This window comes from Vespula vulgaris, chromosome 3 (genome assembly GCF_905475345.1).
Source record: "Vespula vulgaris chromosome 3, iyVesVulg1.1, whole genome shotgun sequence".
NCBI lineage: Eukaryota > Metazoa > Arthropoda > Insecta > Hymenoptera > Vespidae > Vespula > Vespula vulgaris.
In genome coordinates, this window is record NC_066588.1 from 8108392 (window position 1) to 8130400 (window position 22009).

The 22009-nt window shown below is 31.6% G+C and overlaps 4 protein-coding genes across 8 annotated transcripts; 2 read left to right on the forward strand and 2 right to left on the reverse strand.

The window, feature by feature from the left end:
- The first annotated feature begins 233 nt into the window (after positions 1-233).
- Positions 234-3553, forward strand: LOC127062584 (carnitine O-palmitoyltransferase 2, mitochondrial). The gene is made up of 7 exons (XM_050991074.1): positions 234-407; positions 489-529; positions 1154-1715; positions 1846-2379; positions 2484-2976; positions 3060-3252; positions 3369-3553. Exons 1-7 carry the CDS (start codon positions 369-371, stop codon positions 3496-3498), a joined length of 1992 nt encoding a protein of 663 aa, XP_050847031.1. The 5' UTR covers positions 234-368; the 3' UTR covers positions 3499-3553.
- A 44-nt stretch (positions 3554-3597) lies between these two features.
- On the reverse strand, positions 3598-5453 carry LOC127062589 (V-type proton ATPase 21 kDa proteolipid subunit c''-like). The gene is made up of 5 exons (XM_050991086.1): positions 5177-5453; positions 4996-5044; positions 4831-4914; positions 4303-4708; positions 3598-4226 (listed from the first exon to the last, which is right to left on the reverse strand). The coding sequence occupies exons 1-5, from the start codon at positions 5244-5246 to the stop codon at positions 4194-4196; spliced, it is 642 nt and encodes a 213-aa protein (XP_050847043.1). The 5' UTR covers positions 5247-5453; the 3' UTR covers positions 3598-4193.
- A 553-nt stretch (positions 5454-6006) lies between these two features.
- Positions 6007-20674, forward strand: LOC127062590 (DAZ-associated protein 2-like). Of its 5 annotated transcripts, none has more exons than XM_050991087.1 (6): positions 6007-6174; positions 15317-15391; positions 15514-15617; positions 15701-15865; positions 15958-16133; positions 20280-20674. In XM_050991087.1, the coding sequence occupies exons 1-6, from the start codon at positions 6159-6161 to the stop codon at positions 20290-20292; spliced, it is 549 nt and encodes a 182-aa protein (XP_050847044.1). In that variant the 5' UTR covers positions 6007-6158; the 3' UTR covers positions 20293-20674. The 5 variants fall into 5 exon arrangements, with proteins under 5 accessions (XP_050847044.1, XP_050847047.1, XP_050847045.1 ...); XM_050991088.1 differs by having other exon boundaries at positions 6008-6174; positions 15317-15385; XM_050991090.1 differs by lacking the exon at positions 20280-20674 and having other exon boundaries at positions 15958-19289.
- LOC127062591 (protein FAM136A-like) lies at positions 20626-21569 on the reverse strand. Its single transcript, XM_050991093.1, has 3 exons — positions 21467-21569; positions 21142-21282; positions 20626-21061 (listed from the first exon to the last, which is right to left on the reverse strand). The coding sequence occupies exons 1-3, from the start codon at positions 21551-21553 to the stop codon at positions 20867-20869; spliced, it is 423 nt and encodes a 140-aa protein (XP_050847050.1). The 5' UTR covers positions 21554-21569; the 3' UTR covers positions 20626-20866.
- Between the last annotated feature and the right edge of the window lie 440 nt (positions 21570-22009).

Below are 22009 nucleotides of genomic sequence, written 5' to 3' on the forward strand. Positions count from 1 at the left end.
GAGCAATCTTTAGTGAGCGGGAAGATCGTGAATATTTTTTACGATGATCAACGAAAGTAATCTTATGCTTTTTTAAAATATTTTCATAATTATTAAATGTCTTATTTTATCGAAAATTAAATTAATATTTAATTCATGTTCTTAAAACGAATTTTGTAAAATTAATAGATATACAAAATATAACTGAATTTAATATAAAATTTGAGATTTAAAATTTGATAACCCCTAATGATGAAAATTAACTTTAAATAGAATATATTTAATTAGCCCTTATCTAGGATTATGATCTTTGTACTTTCGACAATATAAAAGAAGTTGTCGAGTCACCATTTCGACTATAATTTCGTTGATCGAATGCCACTTGAAACATGTTTCGTTTATCAACAAGCATATATAGCAAAAAACTGGTAAAGAAAATTATTATTTATTCTTCAATGAAAATAAATGAATATAATTAAATATAATACTATTTGTTTCTTTCATTTTAGGTTAATCATGAAGGAACGCGATTTTCATTACATATCACAAGGTAATCATTTTATATTAATATATTATATATTGAAAATTCTTAATATTATTAAGGATTAACTTTCGATTGATTACAACACGAAGAAAATATAAATTCGATAATATAATATATACGTAAAAGGAATATAACATGATTGTACCTATCGATCGTATCGATCATTAGTGTTTTCAAACCTCTAATATATATTTAATGATACACATAAAATTGATATTTGAGATATTTAAATTGTGTTTTTGAAACTTTATAACTGAACTAAAAACAAAACATTTAAGCTGCATTTAATAGATAAAACGAAATATACAGATAAAAGTATACATACGTTCGTACACATACACATACACATACACATACATATACTCATACACATACATATACACATACACATACACATACACATTACACAAAACTCAAACAAATGTAAATATTTACATTAGAAATATTGATTTTCATTGCTTCTTTCATATATATATATATATATGAATTTCATATATTTTATATATATATACATATATATATATATATATATATATATATATATATATATATTAATTCTCTTTCATATATATACATATAAAATTTAAGAAAATATAAAAATATATAGCTTATATTACTTCATTTTTTCAGGAGCACTCTAACATCAAATATATCAGATGATTATCAATACATACAGTTGAGTAAAGTTCCTACTATGCATTTTCAACCATCTTTACCTCGTTTACCAATTCCTAAACTTGAAAGTTCATGTCAAAAATATTTAATTGCACAACAACCTCTTATAACGCAAGAAAAATTATGTCATGTTGAGTGTTTGATTACAAATTTTCTTAAAGAAGATGGACCTAAATTACAAAAAGAACTTATTCAAAAGGATGCTAAGAATCGACATACAAGTTATATAAACGAACCTTGGTTTGATATGTATTTAAGAGATCGTAAGCCCTTACCTATTAATTACAATCCTTTATTAATATTTAAACCAGAAACTGATATACGATACAATGATCAGTTGATAAAATCTACTAATCTTGTTATATCTTCATTAAGATTTATGAAATCTTTAAGAAGAGAAATTTTAGAACCAGAAGTATATCACATGAATCCAGAAAAATCAGATACTAAACTTTTTAGAAAAGTTACAGGATTACTTCCATCTAGTATAAGTTGGTATGGTGCTTATCTATTTAAGGTAAAAAAATTGAAATAAAATTTGATCAAGAAATAACATTTTAAAGATATGATTATTAAAAATACTAACAAATAATGACATTTAGTCATATATTTTCTTAAGCTGTTAGAAGAAGAAATTATTCTCGCAGGCTTTTCCATTGGATATGTCACAATATCCCCATCTCTTCAATACAAGTAGGATACCACAACTAGGAAAAGATGAAATTTATCATGATGACACAGGACGTCACATAGTTGTTATGCGTAAAGGTCATTTCTATACGTTTGATGTTTTGGATGAGAATAACTATATTCGACAACCTAGTGAAATAGCTGCTTCTTTAAAATTAATTTTGGAAGATAACAGGCCACTTAATGAATATCCTATTGCCATTTTAACAACATTAGAACGCAATAAATGGGCATCTGCAAGATTACATTTAATGAATATAGGAAATGAAAATATTTTAAAAAAAATAGATTCAGCTGCATTTATTTTGGTATTGGATGATGATCATATTGGTGAAGATCACAACAAATTACAAAAATCATATCTACATGGTGATGGAACAAATCGTTGGTTTGATAAGTCTTTTTGTTTAATTGTTACAAAAGATGGATATGCTGGTTTGAATTTTGAACATTCTTGGGGAGATGGAGTAGCAGTTCTTAGATTTTTCAATGTAAGATATAAAGGAGAAAGATTAATATAAATTTATTAATACTGATATGAAATATTTCATGTAAGCAGATAAGAATTTGAATGTTTTATTTTATATTGTTTTAGGATGTAAAAGCAGATATATCAAAGAAACCAAGATTTCACCCTGAAGATGTAAAAGCTCTCTGTAGTAGAGATTTCCTAAAAGTTGAAAAACTAGAATTTATATTAGATTCAAAGATTAAGGATATTATTAATGAAGAACAAAAAAATTATAATACATGGATACAACAATTGCTTATTGATTATGTCATATATGAAGGATTTGGTAAAAAGGAATGTAAAAAAATAGGAATTAGTCCAGATGCAATAATGCAATTGGCATTTCAATTAGCATTATATGAACAAGAAGGTCAAATGGTACCGACCTATGAATCTTGCAGTACGGCAGCTTTTAAACGTGGGCGCACTGAAACTATTAGATCATGTACATTGCAAACTAAAGCTGCTTGTGTAGCTTTGACACAGAAGAAATCGGATATTTCTACAACAGAATTGAAAAAATTGATTTTTGATTGTAGTAATGTACATGGTATACTTATAAAAGAAGCTGCCATGGGTAAATTCAATAAATTCTTAACTTTTAATTATTTTGTTATTTTATAAAAATCATTTGTTGATATTATTATTATACTATTACAGGACAAGCATTTGATAGACATTTATTTGCTTTAAAATCGATATGTGAAGAATTAGGCATACGTAAGCCTGCTATATTTGAAGATCCGTCATATGATTCTTTAAATTGTAATGTATTGTCTACTTCTACCTTATCAAGTCCTGCAATACTTTCCGGCGGTTTTGGACCTGTTATAAATAATGGATATGGAATTGGGTAAATTAATATTTTTAAGTTCAATATATATAATAATATAAAGATATCAAGGTAAAATTCTTCAAAATATAAAGTTAGAATATTTCTTCTATAAGAAACAATAACATATTTTTTAGGTATTCTGTACAAGATCATAAGCTGGAAACTATAGTTAGTAGTTATCAAGGTAGTCGTAATGCTAACAATTATGTGAAATGCTTAGAGAAAGCATTAAAAACAATTCACACAGTATTATTAAGTAAATAATATGAAATTCCAAAACATATGCAAAAGTTATATGTAAATTATAAATATTAGTGCCTACTTTAATGTTGTTTATGAGGTATATTAAACACAAATAGTATCGCTATTTTATGTATTTTATATTTAATATATTTATTATACAGTTATACAATCATTTATATTTTTCACTATTCAATAAATATTTTTTTATTCTCTATGAATCTTAACTCATCCTTCAATTTTTATTTAATGGTAAGATAAATCATATTATTTGTAAGTATTGCAATAATTCTTATATTACAAACTTTATGAAGAAACAGAATTTTATATAATTAAAAATATTTCCTGATTTATATTTGTTATTATAATGAACACAAATGTGATTGGAAAATAGGCACTGTATATACATTAAATTATACATCAATTAAAGTATTATAACTTAAATTATAATCATAACATACTTTAAATTACAATAATGAATGTGACAATGCCAAAAAATCAGCAATATATAGGAAGTTGTCAAACATTCAAAGATTTGTCTACAAATAGTCTTATATCTATGTTACACAAAATTATATTTTATATGTACTATATATGAAATACCTATTAATGATATTGAAGAAAGCTATTTTCTATATTTATTTGTTTAATGATGATAGATGGAATGAAACATGATGAATAATAATGTATTGTTTCACAGGTTGTTCCAATAAATGCATTTATGCCTTATTCCCCATTTTCACTTTTGATGTCTACAAAAAAATATATATATCATAAACAATTATACAATAATATTCAATTAATTATTTATATTCAATTATCACTTACCATATAAATACCCACAATTAATCCAAAAAGACCTATAGCTGATCCAAATATTTCAACTATAAGAATCTTAACAAAAAGTGCTGAGTTTGCTGCATCAGATAAAGCTGCTCCAGAACCAACAATACCTACAGCTATGCCGCAAAAAAGATTAACAAGACCTACTGCAAGTCCTGCTCCAAACATCAAATAACCTGCCATCCAATTCTGACTTTTCACGTCAGAATTTTCAATTGCATTTACTTTTTCATAAGTAAATTCTTCAAGCATACCAGATAATACAATAGCAGTAATCAAACCATAAATAGCTACTGCTTCACAAAATATTACAGAAATTAAATTTTTGGTCTTTATTCTAGGTGCTTTTACACCTCCACCAATAATAGATACTCCAGTTGTATGAATGCCTCTATAACAGAATAATAAATTTATTATTCTGTATATAATATAAATATAATTACTATATAAATTTCTATAGTAAAACTAAAGTTCTTTTTTAATACCTACATATCATAATATTTTATAACTTACAGAGCTGCACCAACGACAGATAATGCAACTGCATGTCCAATACCTAAAGTAGCCCACATATATGGTGATGTTTCTTCCAAAAACCTAAGTAACAAAAATATTTCATATTGTTTCAATTTCATTTATCTGAATTAAATTATAAAAATTCTTTTTCTTATAACTTACCAAGCAATACTGACACGTTCTCCTTTACCAGTAAGTACATGATATAACACTATAAAAAGAATGTTAAAATTGGATTTTATACAAACTATTTATGGTATACAAGTATGATCATATAAACATACGTGTGATTAAAACAATGATAAATATTATAAAATTATTAATTAAATAACTGTAGGCATACCTAAAATTATAGTTGCAGCAGAAATCAAAATCATAAAAATGATTCCTAATATATTTCGCATTTGAGCCATTTTTTGAATTTGAATAGAATCTTTTTCTTTACTAAATATGTATATGATAATTAATATATTTTGCAAAGAAATTATATTAATTTGTAGTTTATCTATTAGAGAAATAGATACTTCAAGTTTGATATATTCACAGACATGCACACACACCCATTATCATGTGACTGTCTGCCCAAGGAGGGGGTTAAAGCAAAATTTTAGTTGGCCCTCCCGGAATTATCATCTAGTTGAATAGACTATCTAGACTTAAGCACTATCTTGTGGCTGAAAAGTATACTAAAAAGAAACAGTAACTCCAATTGGTGCAAGTAAACAGAATTGATTTATAAAGTTGAGTATATGACATTATACTTATGCGCAGGCGTGATATGACGTCATAAATCACGATTTGTATTCTATGGTGATTATATTTTTTATAAAATTTCATATTTCATTTATAATAAAATCATAAAGAATAATTTTATTTTCAATCTATTTCTTTTCCCAATAAGTGAAAAATTTACTACTCTGTGCACGCTTATACATTTCTCTCAAAACGTATTGCGCGCTCGCGCACCATGTATAGCGCATGAATTTTAAGACACAACCAATCAAAAGCAAAGATAGATTTGATATACAATATGGCGTCACTGTATAGCTTTTTGATTGGCTGAGATGTCTAGGTTGAAATTTATACTTTTGTGTACAGTAAACGCATGATGGTGTAACTTTGAATCGATTGGTCAAGAATCCATAAACTTCAGAACCAATGAAAATCTCAGAGCCAGTAGAGCCACAGGCACGCTCAATAAAGGGCGCTAGTGTCTGTCAAGTGTCACAGCCGTTCCCTGTCTCCTCAGTATTGTGACTTAAATCGGTGATTTAATTAGGAATAACCGTATTTTTTTCTAGAATTTGTGCAAACTTTAAGCAATAATGACCGACAAGAAAGGTAATTATAAGCCGTAATCGCGCAGTACGATTAGCAATATGTGTTACATTCGTTAAGATTATCCCGTGTTTTCGAGTCGCGAGTAACAACTTGTCACTCGTATGACGGAAAGTTTCTTATGTCAGCGATGCCGACCGACACCTGCGAGACACGGTGTACGTTCGATTGTATTAGAGCTCGTATTGTTGTTACGCGATCGGATCACCGTCGTACATCGACGAGAAAAAACTCAATTCTCTCTGTCTTTAGTGACAGATAAATCAATACCGCATACTGTGTGTGAGAAATACAAAATGGCTTCCAGAGTTTGTCCCGGATAATTCTTGCGTTGTATTTTTATTTCCAAAACTTAATTTGTCTCAAATATAGATTTGGTTTCCTATTTTAATGCAAATATCAAAGAATAAGCGGGCTGAGACGATTAAATGCGACCTCGTCAATGTCCTTCTCGTTAGGTTAATGATAATACATATTCAACGTGCAGCATGCATCTGCATTTACGAATTACATACGCTCTACAGGTTTTTGACAATATCGTCTAATAGTGCGCCATTAATTGTTTTTCTTCGAGAAAATATTCCAAATAATTGAATTTTATTATAAAAAAATAATTTATTAATGGAGGAGAATCTTATTAGATTATATGTCTTAAATATCTATTCCACTACTAAAATTATCATCTTGATATTAAAAAAGATTAAATGATGTTATGAAATCTAACGTTATAATGAAATAAAATATATTCTCATAATTTTTTTGTTAAGCAATCATACGAAACTGATTACAAATAGTCAAATATTATCATTAAAAAATTGTTTAAATAAATTTGACAATATATTTATATATTTTAATAACTTTTTGCATCGTTAATTTGTAAAACTTGATACAAATATAGTTTACAAATTGTTACATACGCGCGCGCGCGCGCGCGTATTAACCTTACACACACACACATACACACATACACCCATGCATCACGTACATTATATATACATGCATACATACGCGTGCGCGCACACACCACATACACACACACACGAGCATTATAGAACAAAAGTAACCTGATTTCCAAATTTTTCTTTTTCTGTGTTATATATATCTCTGGAAGCCATTTAACTATGATTTTTCATGATTTAGCAAAAAATATAAAACAGATAAATATAAAATATATGATTCTTAATGTGAATCTCAAGTTTGTGCTAGAAAGTTAATCACGTTGAAAACTTGATTGAGTTCAAAAATTAATTCATTAAAAATTTACACGTTATTGATATACATAGTATGCATATTTGATTACAAAGCTTAAGAATATAATATCAGTTAGATTCTAGTTGAATCAAAAAGTAATATCATATTACTTTCTCAATAAATATATTTATTATATAAAATAAGTCCATCATAAAACACAAATACATTGATCTTGATGTCACTAGAGGGAGCAGAATAATCATATATTAGTAATTTTGTTTGAGAAGCAGATTTTCTTAATATCCATAACATTGTTGAAAGTACTCTGTCAACTCTTTAAGTTTTCAATCGACTTAAAACCTTTGAGTTTAATTAATCTCTATGCATGTTACTTTTGTCACAAGCGCCATCCCTAATCAGTGCATCACCAACATAATAATTTTGTGCAGATCAAGTATTTAATTTGTCGTTGCAAGCTCATTTAAGATTTCTAAGAGAATACTCATTTGACATACAACTCAGACTGTCATAAATTTTGTTATATTCCCTCGTGTCGACCTTTAATGGGGAAGAATTTAAACACTCAAGCGATACTTCGTTACACCAAATCCTATCTTATCGCTAACCAGGTGAAGTGTCAGAGAGTATAGCTTTAAGGATATGTAAAGTTTAGTCTGTAAGTTAAAGAAAATGATATGGCCCTTTGCGATACTCCTTGTAATATTGAGTATCAAGGATACGCTGCCTGCAAATCTGCGACCTTATTACCGTGATGGTATAGCCACTGAAGCGAAGAATAGTGCCTACAGTTGTGGCTGTCAATATGTTTGCAGCGGACCATTACAAAGACGATTTGATCCAAGTCAGTAGGTGGAGCTTCGGAGACCGGCGTTCGCGCAGCTTAAGCCACGTATCTAACCTCACCTTACTTAATATATTACCTTAAATCACTACGTGTTTATATACCAACATATATTACGTATATTACATATATATATATACCCACACTAACATGCATATATACATGCATTATATACACATACATATACACAAGACACGAATCCACTTAATATATATATATATGAAGATATAGACGCGCCGTGCGCCTCCTGATTCAAAAAGTGATGAGAAATGAAACGTAACTTCCGTTTCCGGCCCGGGTTTCCCGCCTACGATCGTCAAGAGTTCGTTACTCGCGTCTTTAAAAGTCTCGAGAGAACGGATGGCCCTTAAGATCTGCGACAGTCCCGGTAATTCGCAATCATGTGTTAGGATCATTTCGGGACGATAAGGCTCGGTCGCATCGCTTGTGCTTAGCACGTTAAGTACCACTTAAGCTTGTAATCGTTCTATCCACGGTATCACCTTCAATCTCGATTTTATCTATCTCAAAAATAAACTTGTTCGTCATATTGTTCGCGATAACTATCAATGAGTTAAATTTCGTTATTGAAGCTTATATATGGAGGTAATCCTTTGATAATTCACTAACTCAACCTTGATTTTTCTCCTTATTCTTATATTTATTTTTTAATCTAAAAATAAAAGTAGAACTTTTTTCGTCGATTTAACCTTCCATAACATTGAGATCATAACAACTTTCTTAATTCAACTTTCACTTCTTCGATAACCGATTGCTTCCAACTGTCTCTTTAATTATCATCGTAAAGATTTTTTTATAGGACGTTATTATTTAAACGCATAATATACTGTATATAAATAACGCATTTTAATCGATTGAATTGTTTATTTGTCTATTAAGTGGTACTTATCCCACTGTCCAGCGATCATCGACCGATCTACGATCAATCGCTACGTGGAAGAGATGTAGCCGTGCCTATGTTTTTATTTTTTTTTTCCACTAATTCCATCATCGTTTATTCCAGGCAGTACACGTCAATAAAAAAGACGCACGATCAACCGGTATCGAGGATCGAGAGAATTTCCCACGTGTAAAGAAAAGATTCGTTGAATGGCCGAGGCACGGAAGTAGAGATTCCTTCCGTGATTTAATGGTAGAGCATAAATAGTTCTCGATGAGATAGGATTGCGGCGCGTGCTTTTGTCAGGATACGAAATTAAGATAGGCAAAGATCACTTTTAGGATCACACTCACCGGCGTATTTGTAAGTCTTTTGAGAATGCGTTTAAACGTGACCGAGTAAAATACTTTTTGAATTGGAGACGTCGGCTGCTATATATCCAAATCAATATGAACGTAAGATATTGATATGGGTGTACCAATATTTCGTACTGAAAACGTGGTATTGGCTGATTGCTTAATTTATTCTTTTTTGTCTTTTCGTTTTACTTTTTTCTTTTAACTTTTTTTTTTCTACAGTGTCCGCCGTGTCCAAACGAGCGTGCGCGATGATCTTCATACGAATCGATGTGATCAATGAAATCATGAATTACGTCAAATAATGATAATGATGATGATAATGATTATATTACGTTCTAGAGGTGAGGGGGGAAAAAAACAGGAAGTGTTAAAAGTTCGATGACTAGTCACGCGATAAAGACACGGCGTGACACCAGGGTGGACACGAATGCTGTATCTAAAAGCTCAGCGTATATTTATAATACTTCTACTTGATAGAAACTTTGTAGCTCACTTTTAACAATAGTGCATGTTGCTTTTATCTCGGGCTACAAGTTTCTCGATATTACAAAAAATGGAAAAAAAAGAAATTGAAAAATGAAAGAAATAAAATCACATTTGTTCTCTCGGTTAATTATACGTGTAATTAAATGTTTGTGCCTAGAAAAATTAAATTAAAAACAATAAATGTTCTTTTCGTTTGGGAGATTAAATCATGTTTTGCTATCTAACGAAACTTGTGGTCGATCTTGCATGTTCGTAGTTTGAAAGATTATTCTTCCTTCGACAATAGTAGCGAACTTAGTTCTTTCTATAATATAATTATTGGATTGTTTGAGTATATAGATTGTGTATATATATATTTATATATATATTTATATATTTATATATATCGTATATATATACATATCGTATATATATGTGTATGTATGTATATATATGTATATATATATGTGTATATATATTTCGTAGATACAATTATAATAGTTATTTTTTAATACGGATAAAAGTTGAAAGAAAAACGTAATATCATGATCGCTCGTCGTTCAATTGAAGAAAAGAAAGAAAGAGAGAGAAACAAATAAAGAAAAAAAAAACGTAATAAAAAAGAAAAGAATATTTTAACATGAGCTTGGTTGCCGAAGAAAGACAAAGAATGAAAACGAGAGGGAGCGTGTCTCTGCGTGTGGAAGTGTGGAATTATACATAATACTCAGACGATACGTCGAGTGAAATTACGTTTGCCTGCATCAATCGGTTAATGTGCAAGTATAGCTTTGATGATTTTTACGTATTTGTATTTTAGTTTGCATGTTTGGAACGCAAAGTAGAGATATATGTATGTATCATATATATACATATATACATATATTTGAAGGGTGAACAAGCATCATCGAATAAAGTCAATAAATTACTTTAATCTTCTTTCATTTACGAAGAAATAAGAGAATATTAATAACAATTCATCGTATTAAAAGAAAAAGAAAAAAAAAGAACGAAGACGCTTGAACCCCTACTTGATATGTTGCTATGATATTTATTATGCATGCTTTTAATATATTATAAAGTATTAGAAATTTCCTCTGAATTCATTCTCTCCAAGAAAAAAAAATTAAAAAAAAAACGAAAAAAGAGAAAAAGAATACATAAAAATAAAAAAAAGAGAGAATAAAATAAAAAATAGCGAAGACACATTTTGGACTATTGTACAATAATTTAATTAATTGCTTCGATGATCAATACAAAGAGATTCTAGATCATCAAACATATACTCGCTTCTTTTATAAATGGAGAGATCGAACGAGGATATTTTTACAATTTTGAATGAACTTTTTGTCCATGTAATTAAATAATTTTGTAGTTTCTCTAAACTATTTCCAAGAGATCTTCCTATTCCTTTCGGTTTTTCGCCATTGAAATGATAATTTTATTCAAAATGTATAAAGTACTTAAAGATCCGTAAATCGTTCTTTCCTTCATTGCATTGTTTTTTTGTCAATTGGCTAGATAGAAAGAAAGAGAAAAAGAGAGGAAGAGAAAGAATGAGAGAGAAAAGGAACAAATTTGTCGGGACATCGAGATTAGGATTATAGGAATTTCTCGCAGTTTTATTTGCATGTGCATGTGTTTGGCAGACACTATACCATGTATACTGTTAATAGTGAGCTTAAATGATATAGTGTTTTATGAAACTAGTCGAAAGTTTGAGGGTGTTAATGCCTCCATTATTGAGAAACGAGTAATGGTAGGGGAGATGGAATTTTTCGATCTCGATGACGAGCATAAATGTTAATCGATCTTCACGAATATGAACCGACATGATTCTTCGATCTAAATATTATCTACTATCTAACTTATAAAAGAAAGTTATAGACGACGCGAAGACTCGTTTAGAGATAAAAAAAAAAATCATCTTTCATACCGGCTACTCGATTTTTACTTTGGAGACACGACTGTTCCACCGAAGCATTTCGATAAATTATCGTCATTAGCAGAAACAGATGGACTACAATATTATTATCGATGGCAGTGTTCGAAATATTGCTCATCTTTTTTTTTACGTTATGTTTACTGAAACAAAAAGGAAAAAAAAAAGAAAAGAAAAGAAAAGAAAAGAAAGCAAGAAATTAATACGAAAACCTTAATCATTTGGCTCTGACGCGAACTGGGTCGAATATGCTCATTGGGACAAATTGAGGGAGAGAGAAAGAGAAAGAGAGTGGAAGAGAGAGATGGGAAGAGGGAAAGAAAGAAAGAGAAAGAGAGAGGGAGAGAAAAAAAAGAGAGAACAGGACATTTTTCAAGTTACCCAGTAAAACTCGTATTAGCATTAATATTATAATCAATTGTTATTGGATTCGATGATTGTTTGCACCGTGGCACTGACACATAAAACTTATTATTCTTTGAAGGCCGCTCCGATACGACCGATGGTGCAACGAGCGCGTCGACGAAAGTTCTTTTTGTTTCTCGCTTTTTAAAACGTCGCGAAAAATCTATTTACGCGTGAATAGCGAAGAAAAAAAAAATGATCGAAAATTTGTGCATAGGAAAATCGTGGAAACGTGAAAGGGTCTCAAAAAATATGACACTTGTTTCAATTGTAACACTCGTTTCCATGCTCGATGATGGAGCGGCATTCAATTACCATGGAAAATTTGGTGTGGGCTGACGTCTATGTTAGAGTACAACATGTCCATCCACTGCTGCTGAGCTTGAGCTAGTTATCATACGCAAGTTGTACCGTCCAATTAAAAAATTGATTCTTCGCTCGTTTCTATTTTCGTGAAAGTATAAAGAGGAATAAAGGAACGAAAGAACAGAGGAGAAAAAGAAACATATTAATTGATTAAAATAAAAAATAAAATGAATGAATAAATAGAGAATGAATCGAACTCGATAATATGGGGTACACTTTGCGTATGTTAATCGCGACAGCGCAGAGCATAATTTAGACTACTAAAAAGAAAAAAATTGGGCGTTCTGCGATGGTGTCGAGCGGTTCGTTAACGAGCAGCCCTTTCACTATTACTACCACTACTACTACTATACTACTTATATACCACTATACTACTATTACTACTACTATTACTACTATTACTACTACTACTAGTACTACTACTACTACTACTACTACTACTACTACTACTACTATTACTACCACCACTCTACTACCACGCGATGAAATAAGTTTTTCATTAACGATCGTCGAGCATGAGGCAAGGAGCGCCCAATTGATAATATATTACTACGCAATTATAAAGAACTTTTAATCATGTTTGATCTTTATTTATGGATATTTGCAGAAATTTGTGGTTTGCTGAATCTTGTCACGACTTTTTGAATGTGTGGAACTTGATATATATATATATATACATACATGCATATATATATATATCTATATATATTATATATTTTCATCGTACCACTGTACTCATTGTATAAATTACACATTCACCGCCCGAACATGACTATTCGGTCAATTTGTGAAAGTTCAATTGAATTTGAATTATTCTTACGGTTAAAATGCCTCACCTAATCGAATTTTGATTACTGGGCTTGTTTTAATATCACTCTTTGAAACAAATCATTATCCTTCTTACCCTTGGCTTTATTTTAGCTCTGTTTTTTGTAATTTCTGTTTTTCCGTAAAGTCGGACCTGAGAGAGCATCGTAAATGTGCGACATAATTAGCACTTGCGAATATAGTTATAGCGAAATATCCAAATTTAGTGATTGCAAATTCGTTTCTTATATCATTCGTAAGGTATCGTTTAATTCGAGATTTACGACAAAACTTATACATTTAATTCGACGATTATGATCGATCGAACACTTTGATTTTTTTTTCTCTGATGTGCGATGAATAACATTTAATATGCTAATGAGAATGACGAATGGAGAGATTATAGCTAGTCTACTTTCTTCTTAATTGAATGTTTTAATTTAATACAAACGATAGCAGTTTATGGGTCTTCTCAGGTTTGGCTATTTTAGACGAATGTATTTGGCTTTTACCTTGATTGCGTAACGCTATTTGCTTTGAGATCGGTTTCGTATTATATCTTAGTTTTAGAAGTAAAGGTAGGTCAATTACACGAGTTTTCATTTGAGAATAGTTTATTCGTTTAATTTTATGATTGACTTCCTAATGGTTCTTTTGACTATCAGGCATTGATAATCGCTATTATTGTGTACTCTACTATTATTTTTATTTTTATTTATTTATTTATTTTTTTTTTCTTAAAAATAGAAAGAGAGAAAGGAAAACAATCGGCAGAAATGAAAAACGTTGAAAATGAAATATCTATGAATCATGTTCAGATGAGGTGAAGACTTTGACATGTATCTAAATCGGATTGATAATTTTAGTATATTAGTGACAAGATATATATACCACAGATTGCTCCAGATTTTGAATTCCACCACTTGCCATGTATTTTGAATTAGGATACCAGAAGTCCAACTTGTTAAAGCTATTCTCAAGTGTGACTCGCTTTTAACGACGTTACTGTCGATAATCCACTAACGTGTATAACATTCGATTGTCCTGTCCTTTTTTGTGCGCGATTTCGAAGATGCAAAGAATCGAAGTCGATCGATGGAAATCGACGTATCGTGGATTTTCGATAGTTTCGTAAATGTTTTTACTCTAAAGCCCGACTTGTACCATCGAAGTTTATACGGGATCAGCGATTATCTATAAAGATATTTTTTAAGCGTTTATTGAACGATCTTCTGAAACAATGAAAGAGCATCGCGTTTACTCGATAAACTCGCATGGTAACAATAGGGTGGCAATACCGTTCTTTCGGTTATTTCTTTTCACCATTATTTAGTGACTAACATTGTTTGAGCTTTGAATAGTACCTTGATAAAAATGGTGTATGTCATGTGTAAGATATACTTGGGTGTGGGAGTACCACTTGTAGGATCCAAACGTTTCGGATTAACTCCTTGCAATCATAACGTTTAAAACATCGATCGGGATAACGAATAAATGTCGATAGAATATTTTTCTAGATTATACTGTCGTATCGTGTAATGTTTGCTACGAGTAAGGTGAAGGCGAGTTATCCAAAACGATTGGATGCTGACGACGCGAGTTACGTGCTCAGCAAGGAAATAAATATCTAGAAGAACAGTTTTAATAAAACAAAGAGAAGGAAAGAATGAGATAGACAATAACACACAGACACGCGATTAATGCAGCGAAAGAAAAGCCATGTTGATCCGTAAAACGAGTCGTCGTTTGTCCTTTTTGGCAGTGGTACCGCGTACCATTGGCTTAGATCGGCCAGTCGCAATCGGAAAAATGAACCTTCCTGCATTTTGTATCGCATTATGTTACAGCGTATCCCGTGGCACCGCATCCACCAACAGGTTTTGTTCCGGCCCCAGCTCAACCTGCTACTTATGGTGGTACGCGTAAGGGACACTTTAATATATTTTTAATCTTACAAAAAGTAAATCTTAAGAAATGAAGATCTCCTTCGAAGCAGGACTGCATAGTGTCGAGTTTTGTATCATAAACAATTTTTGCAAAACAGTTGCAGGTGCAGCACCATATGGAGTATTTCCAAATCAACCCCAATTATATGCAGCGCAAGGACCACCGCCGCCAACATATGATCAGACTCTCACACATCCCATGGTAAGACTGTTAATTCTGTTATTTACATAAATACACATATATTTATTACAAGGATTTGTAACGAAAGTATCATTCTTTTGAAGATGTATCAGCCAATGTATGGTCAAGGATATCCTGGTGGATACTTGGCAGGTTATCCTACTGCGTATGGTCCATTGCAATATTATCCACCATTAGCTGCGGCTGCAGCATATTATCCAGCAGCTGCCATGCAACCTGCACCGGTTAGGCCCACGATCATGGTACCCGTAAGTTTCAAGCTGACACTCTTCTTCTGCTAACTCTATGAGGTAAAAAAATGTCATATCATTTGTGACTAATCGTTATATTTCGTTCAAAGAATGGATTCGACGGTACTCGATTCGATGGTATCTCACAGCCTGTTTTGCCACCACCACCACCGGGTGTTGCTGCGAATGCTGCACAATTAGCTGCAATGGCGGGTCACAGTGTGGCCTTGTCGCAAAAGAAAGGCTCGTTCCTAGGAGGAGGAACGGAGGGCGGTTACACCTTTTGGTAAACCTCTATAACTTTTGTGAAACACTAAGTCTATCGAAGACATTATTGTCGAGATGATCCATGTAGGCAAATCTGATTTGTGTTAGAGCTCTAAACTATTTTCTCATTGGGAGCAGCTATGAACTTAGTATACCAATTACACGGACCGATTGTATGCAATAATCTTACGCGAACAGAGAAATACTTTAACAAGAAGCGTGTAACATCATTAAGTATTAATATACGAATAACGTGTTGTAATTGTGATCTCAGAGTAATCGTCAACGATCGATCCGTGTATTGTATAAAAATAATCGTAAAATTAATTAAATACTATAAAAGGAAGACTCGTGCGAAATTCGACAAAGACAAGTAGATCAATGAGATTTCTAAAATTCATTAAAAGCCGAAAGCATCAAGCTGATATTTTACGAAATAATGTTAGATAATTATTTTTATTTGCTATAAAAAGTTATCTAAACTTATATGATGAATGTTAAACAAGATCCAATGATGCGTCGTTGGAAAATTCGTGAAGCGATCGAGCAAAATATTAACGATTTACTTTAACATCCTTTACCTCTTAAACAATATTTAATAAAGACGCACATGTTAGCTATGTGAAACACATTTAAAAATTTCCAAATATTTGAAATATCTCTTGACTCTAATTTGCTCGATTGCAGAATTTAATGGCACGTTTGCTCTGACGCACGAGATATTCCAAATGTTTCTTTCTGTTTTTCTTTTTTATTTTTTATTTAAATAAGAAGGTAAATCGCGTAAAGAGAGAGTAGGGAACACGGTGTTCTTCTTTTTAGAGTTATCGAGTGAATACGTGCACACAGCGGATGCGAGTTGTCTCATTCGCCTACAGGGATCGATATTCAAAGTGTGTTCTAAGCCTTTTTTAAGCGCGACTTGGTTTCCTGCAAGGTTGGCAGGAGAGCAAAAGGGGGCTACTCGCATGATTTCCGTTATTTTCCACGACCGGTTTTTGTGATCGTTCCCACTGGCGTTCTATCTACGGACGACAGAGAGATGTCGATCGATTTTGCAAAGTAGACTCGTAGTTACTTTGCGAAAAATCGTTGAGTGGCCCTGATGTGTTTAGGGAAAAATACCTAAGTGATATATAAGAGCGTAAATAAACGGAATGCGTGAGAATCGTTCGTGATTGTAATCGGTGTGCTATTATGATACTGAGTCTTTTATTTCGCATACTTTGTTTTTTTGTTTTTCCTCCTTTTTTTTTACGAGGTACTATTCTTTTCGATCCTTCATCGTTATGTCGCGTAAATAGTGTAATCGATTTTTGGAATGTGTTACGACGAACGTTGCCCGAGGCTCGAGTGCCAAAAAAAAAGAGACGATAACGAAGCGATCGGAGATTCTCGCGTGTTCGACAACTACATAGATACTTACTACTCTACGTAAAAGTACGCACTCTATTCTTTAAAATCAGTAGGAAGTCCCTTCCCTCTAGTTGTTTTCATATTTCTTTATTATTTTTTTTTCTTTTTAAAGTTATTATTTAATGAAAAACGAAAGTCTTGCCCGCGGCGCTCGGATTTATTCGCACTGGTCAATAAAGCTATTGTTGAAACAGTTACCATGAAAAAAAATATATATATACAAGATGATCCAGATCATTCTCTATACTAAAACATTTTTCTTCGATCAGGACAAGGAGAACGGTAACGTAAAAGAATAATAAGTAAAGGAAACATAAGAATTCTATCTGTTATCGACAATCTTACTATCTTTCTCTCTTTCTTTTTCTATAAATATATATATAATATAATACATACATACATACATACACACACATATGTAATAAATAACGTGGCAACTGCTTTCGACGGGAGCTCGCGAAGTTATAACAGATTAGTTGTCTCAGCATTTCAAAGTACAAATCGAACGCGCGTGGATGCAGACGAAAAAATACCTAACGACGCGGTCAAGCTTCGAAGTCAGCCATATTAGGCGAGTCTCGCAATTTATTACGTCGGTAGCGACGCAGTGAATTCGTACTGCCGAGAATGTTATAATTAAATGACGCAAGATAGTTGAAAAATTAACAAAACAAAAAAAAAGAAAACGAGAAAAGAAACTCGCGCAAAAGAAACAACAAAAAATTAAAAAAAAAAAAAAAAGAGAGAAAAAAAAGAAAAACGGGGAACTTTAAGAGATTAATACCTTTTTGGATGATACGTTTCTTTTTTGTGAAAAAAGATAGACGAGAAATTTTCAGAAGATCCTAGAAGACAATGGCGGTCATGCAGCTACGAAACGACTGCTTTGCTCCGCGATAATAGCGTATAGTAAACAGTGTGGGCCTGCTGAAAGGACTCCGCGTGTTCCATCTGCAGGCACACGATTAAACACGATATTAATTAAGCAATGAAGATCGAAGGAGCTAATTTACAATCGGTGATAGCTTAGGATAGGACCAAGAGACGCAGTTCTATTTAGACATTTTTGAAATCGATATTCCGGCATACTTGACCAGTACTCTCATTACGTTTCAGACTGGACTTTTACGAGAATAGATATCGAAAGTGTGTTGTTTTAAACGTCGTGGATTGTTTTCATATCGCTAACTTGAAAAAATACGAAAACAAACAAAAAGAAATGAAAAGGACGCTTGAAACGAATTCTTTGACCTTAGGACGCGAACGATCTCCTTTTAGTTTGATGTGAATTTCTTATAATAATAACGTTAGAAAGAAATATTTACAAACAAAGACTCCAAAGTTAATCCGCTTAGTTACGAATCCATAAACAGAGACGCGATGAAGAAAAACTATCCACGATCGTTAATCAGCATGTACCTTTATGTTTTCGTTACTGTTCGTGTAGACATTCGATGTGATATGAAGCAGCATAAATTCATTTTATCTTCGCGAAATTTACTATTAGACGATTTCTTGTTCGAATTGTGTAATATGATCGAGGTCGGTATTGATGTACCATTGCAAAGAGTACATACTTATTCGCAGTTGGCCAAATTTATAAAGCAAAACTATAACAGAATTAGAATTTTCTTTATATCATTCTATTCTTTTCTTCTTTACCAGACGTACCTAGGGGAAAAAAAACAAAAAGAAAAAAAAAAGATAACTGAGATGTGACTAGCGTTTAACGAAGAGGAAGCGCATAATTTCAATGAAATACTGAAAAGAAAGAATCTAGTCCGAAGAGTCTGACTGATTGGGGGTCTGACTGAGAGTGGAACTTTATTCAGTAGATCTTTTATCTCAATCGGTACGACAATAGGGTGCGAAATAAATAACACAGCATTCACTTATAATACTATATACTTTCAGTGATCCAAGATTTGACATTTTCCAAAACTCATGCCATTCCACTACGCGACATTAAAATATATTTGAAATGTAGACGTACACGCGCGTAAACCGCGTGTACGCACACAACATACACAATAATCGCATTTGGTATAATAAAAATAAATAAAAAAAAGGACATGTGTACGCGTACGAAAGAGAATGTTCACGTCACTATCGTTAGAGATATGTACGAGATACTCTCGACGAACATTTACGTGTCTGCATATCAGCGAAGAGAGCGCGTCTTCGTTCCTAATCAACATTGCGCAATAACGATGCACCATGCCTCTCACAGCCTTTCTCGGGTTGGAGTAGAAAGATCGAACAGCTTAATTTAATGTACAACTATATTATCAAATAGATATTAAAAACGCAAAAAACAAAACTGGCCCAATATCGAATTTTCATAGGAACTCATACGCAAGCCGAAAGAAAACGAAATATATTGCGTTGATATTTATAATTAAATTATTATTATTTAAACGATTTCTTTGCAGATTTCTACATATTAGATCAGAATTCTTGCGATATATTTTGATCAATTATTTGTACTGAGCGAGAGTGGTGGAAAGGTTTTATATCATGGAAAAGTGTGCAATAAGCGTAATGTCTATTGTAACAATAAAGAAAAGATATTGATTGCAACAGTGAATTTGTTATTATGTTGAGAGAAAAAAGAGAAACGAAAATGTATTGGTGCAATGAACGAATGTACCAGTTAATAAATACCATGATCATGCAGTTCGTTATCTCCTTTTTTTTTAATTCACTATGTCTTATACAAAACGTCATCTTGTACAACTGTTGTTTGCAGGAAACAAATTTGAGAAGAAGCAAGTATTAGATGAGGCAGTACACGTCAAAATGATATCTAAGAAACACGAAGCGGCGGAAAGTTACTCCCAATTTGTAACAATTATTTTTGAAACTATAAATAGAAAAAAAATGACGCTAAATACTGGAACCAATATGTTTAAAAAATAAGTTACAACGACACTGTAATTTCTAGCTATTATATTCTATATTTTTTGGAAAAAGATTAGGAGCATAATCGAAACAGGTGCATATTTTTTATATATGTACAAATGGAAAAGTATTTATGGCTATAAAAAAGTGACTAAATTCTTTTGAAAATGACAAAGTAAGATCTTCTGTAATAATTGAAATAAAACTACTGTATTTAACTGTAATACAGGAAAACTAACTAAAGTATGTAAAACTTTAAGCATTATATACACCACCAATGCATTAATGCACTTAAAAACAATTTTTCTGAATATTAACAGTTTCATCTATGTTACATATTTAATACCTATAAAAATTACAAAAGATGCATGTTTTAACAATTGAAATTTGTTTTTTAGCCTTATAAGAATAATTTATTTATCCTTGTACTATTTTTCAAACTTTACTTGAAAGTACATTCTTCATTGATTTTTCCAACGAAGGTAATAAGTCGCAATAAGTGTCTACGCATTTTGTTGCACATTTATCAAATTCTTCGCTATACCTATCCACTTCATGTTGCGTTAGATTTGAACTCATTTTATCTTTTATCGTGTCATTGCAGTCCATTACACATCTTTGTAATCGATTCTAATGAATATAATATATTAGTACTATGCATTAAGTATTACGATAAGCAACATAAAGATACATGAAGTCAAAGTACGAACCTGTATTCTTACAAATTCATTCTGAACATAATTTTGTGCCTCGTTTAATGAGGAACTACAATTTTCTACACAGTTTTGTACTTGTAGTATGCTGTAACTTTCATTATCACAACAAGTGGCTGCACATCTATGCATATTACCCTAAAATTAAAAAAAAAATATCCATTACCTTTATTATAATCTATGAAAGTCCCATTTTTATTAATTATTTTCCATATAAACAAATGTACTTTGAATCAACAGTGTAGTTTTCAGTATCTTACATCATCTGAAAGCACGAGGTTCAAAGGCACGAATAACCTAAATAAAATCTATTACCAATTACCTGCATTCTCCTTAAATATGCCTTATCCATTTCTTCGATCATTCTTGTCATAAGATCTTCGACACGTCTTCTTTGTTCAGCGACCATTTTTTATTAGTTTTTTCTAAACATAAACGTAAAAACTTACAAAATCGGATCGACTTATTCGTACTCTAATCAATACGGCACATGGACGTACAAAATGGACCATCTATATATTCGCTGGAGAGTACTATGTATGTGAACTTTAAAAAACGAAAAGGGAAGAATAGATTAGCATCTGTGTTTTATTTTTATTATATACAAGATCGTACTTATGATGTGAAGAACATGGAGTAAACAATTTTTAATATTTTATTAATTAAATTTATAAGTGAAATACACGATATTATTTTCTACTTTTTATTGATATTCGAAGAAAGAATTTCTAAATAAATATATACGTAGTTCGAAGAATTATGTCGTAGGTGCTTATTCTATACACTACGTCATTGATTCGTTACCATAGAAACGTGTTGACCAATCACTTTTTCTTTAAAAGAGACAGTATATGACGATCTGATA

Excerpts from the sequence above, each read along its gene's own strand:
- LOC127062584 (XM_050991074.1), top strand. The coding sequence starts at position 369 with ATGTTTCGTTTATCAACAAGCATATATAGCAAAAAACTG. Across the intron at positions 1,716-1,845 it reads ATGGTGCTTATCTATTTAAG|GCTTTTCCATTGGATATGTC; the intron begins GTAAAAAAATTG and ends TTATTCTCGCAG. Across the intron at positions 3,253-3,368 it reads AATAATGGATATGGAATTGG|GTATTCTGTACAAGATCATA; the intron begins GTAAATTAATAT and ends CATATTTTTTAG.
- LOC127062589 (XM_050991086.1), bottom strand. The coding sequence starts at position 5,246 with ATGGCTCAAATGCGAAATATATTAGGAATCATTTTTATGATTTTGATT. Across the intron at positions 4,915-4,995 it reads GAACGTGTCAGTATTGCTTG|GTTTTTGGAAGAAACATCAC; the intron begins GTAAGTTATAAG and ends TTTGTTACTTAG. Across the intron at positions 4,709-4,830 it reads TCTGTCGTTGGTGCAGCTCT|AGGCATTCATACAACTGGAG; the intron begins GTAAGTTATAAA and ends ATTCTGTTATAG.
- LOC127062590 (XM_050991087.1), top strand. Across the intron at positions 15,392-15,513 it reads TGCTACTTATGGTGGTACGC|TTGCAGGTGCAGCACCATAT; the intron begins GTAAGGGACACT and ends TTTGCAAAACAG. Across the intron at positions 15,618-15,700 it reads AGACTCTCACACATCCCATG|ATGTATCAGCCAATGTATGG; the intron begins GTAAGACTGTTA and ends ATTCTTTTGAAG.
- LOC127062591 (XM_050991093.1), bottom strand. The coding sequence starts at position 21,553 with ATGGTCGCTGAACAAAGAAGACGTGTCGAAGATCTTATGACAAGAATG. Across the intron at positions 21,283-21,466 it reads CATATTTAAGGAGAATGCAG|GGTAATATGCATAGATGTGC; the intron begins GTAATTGGTAAT and ends TTTTAATTTTAG. Across the intron at positions 21,062-21,141 it reads ATGAATTTGTAAGAATACAG|AATCGATTACAAAGATGTGT; the intron begins GTTCGTACTTTG and ends TATATTCATTAG.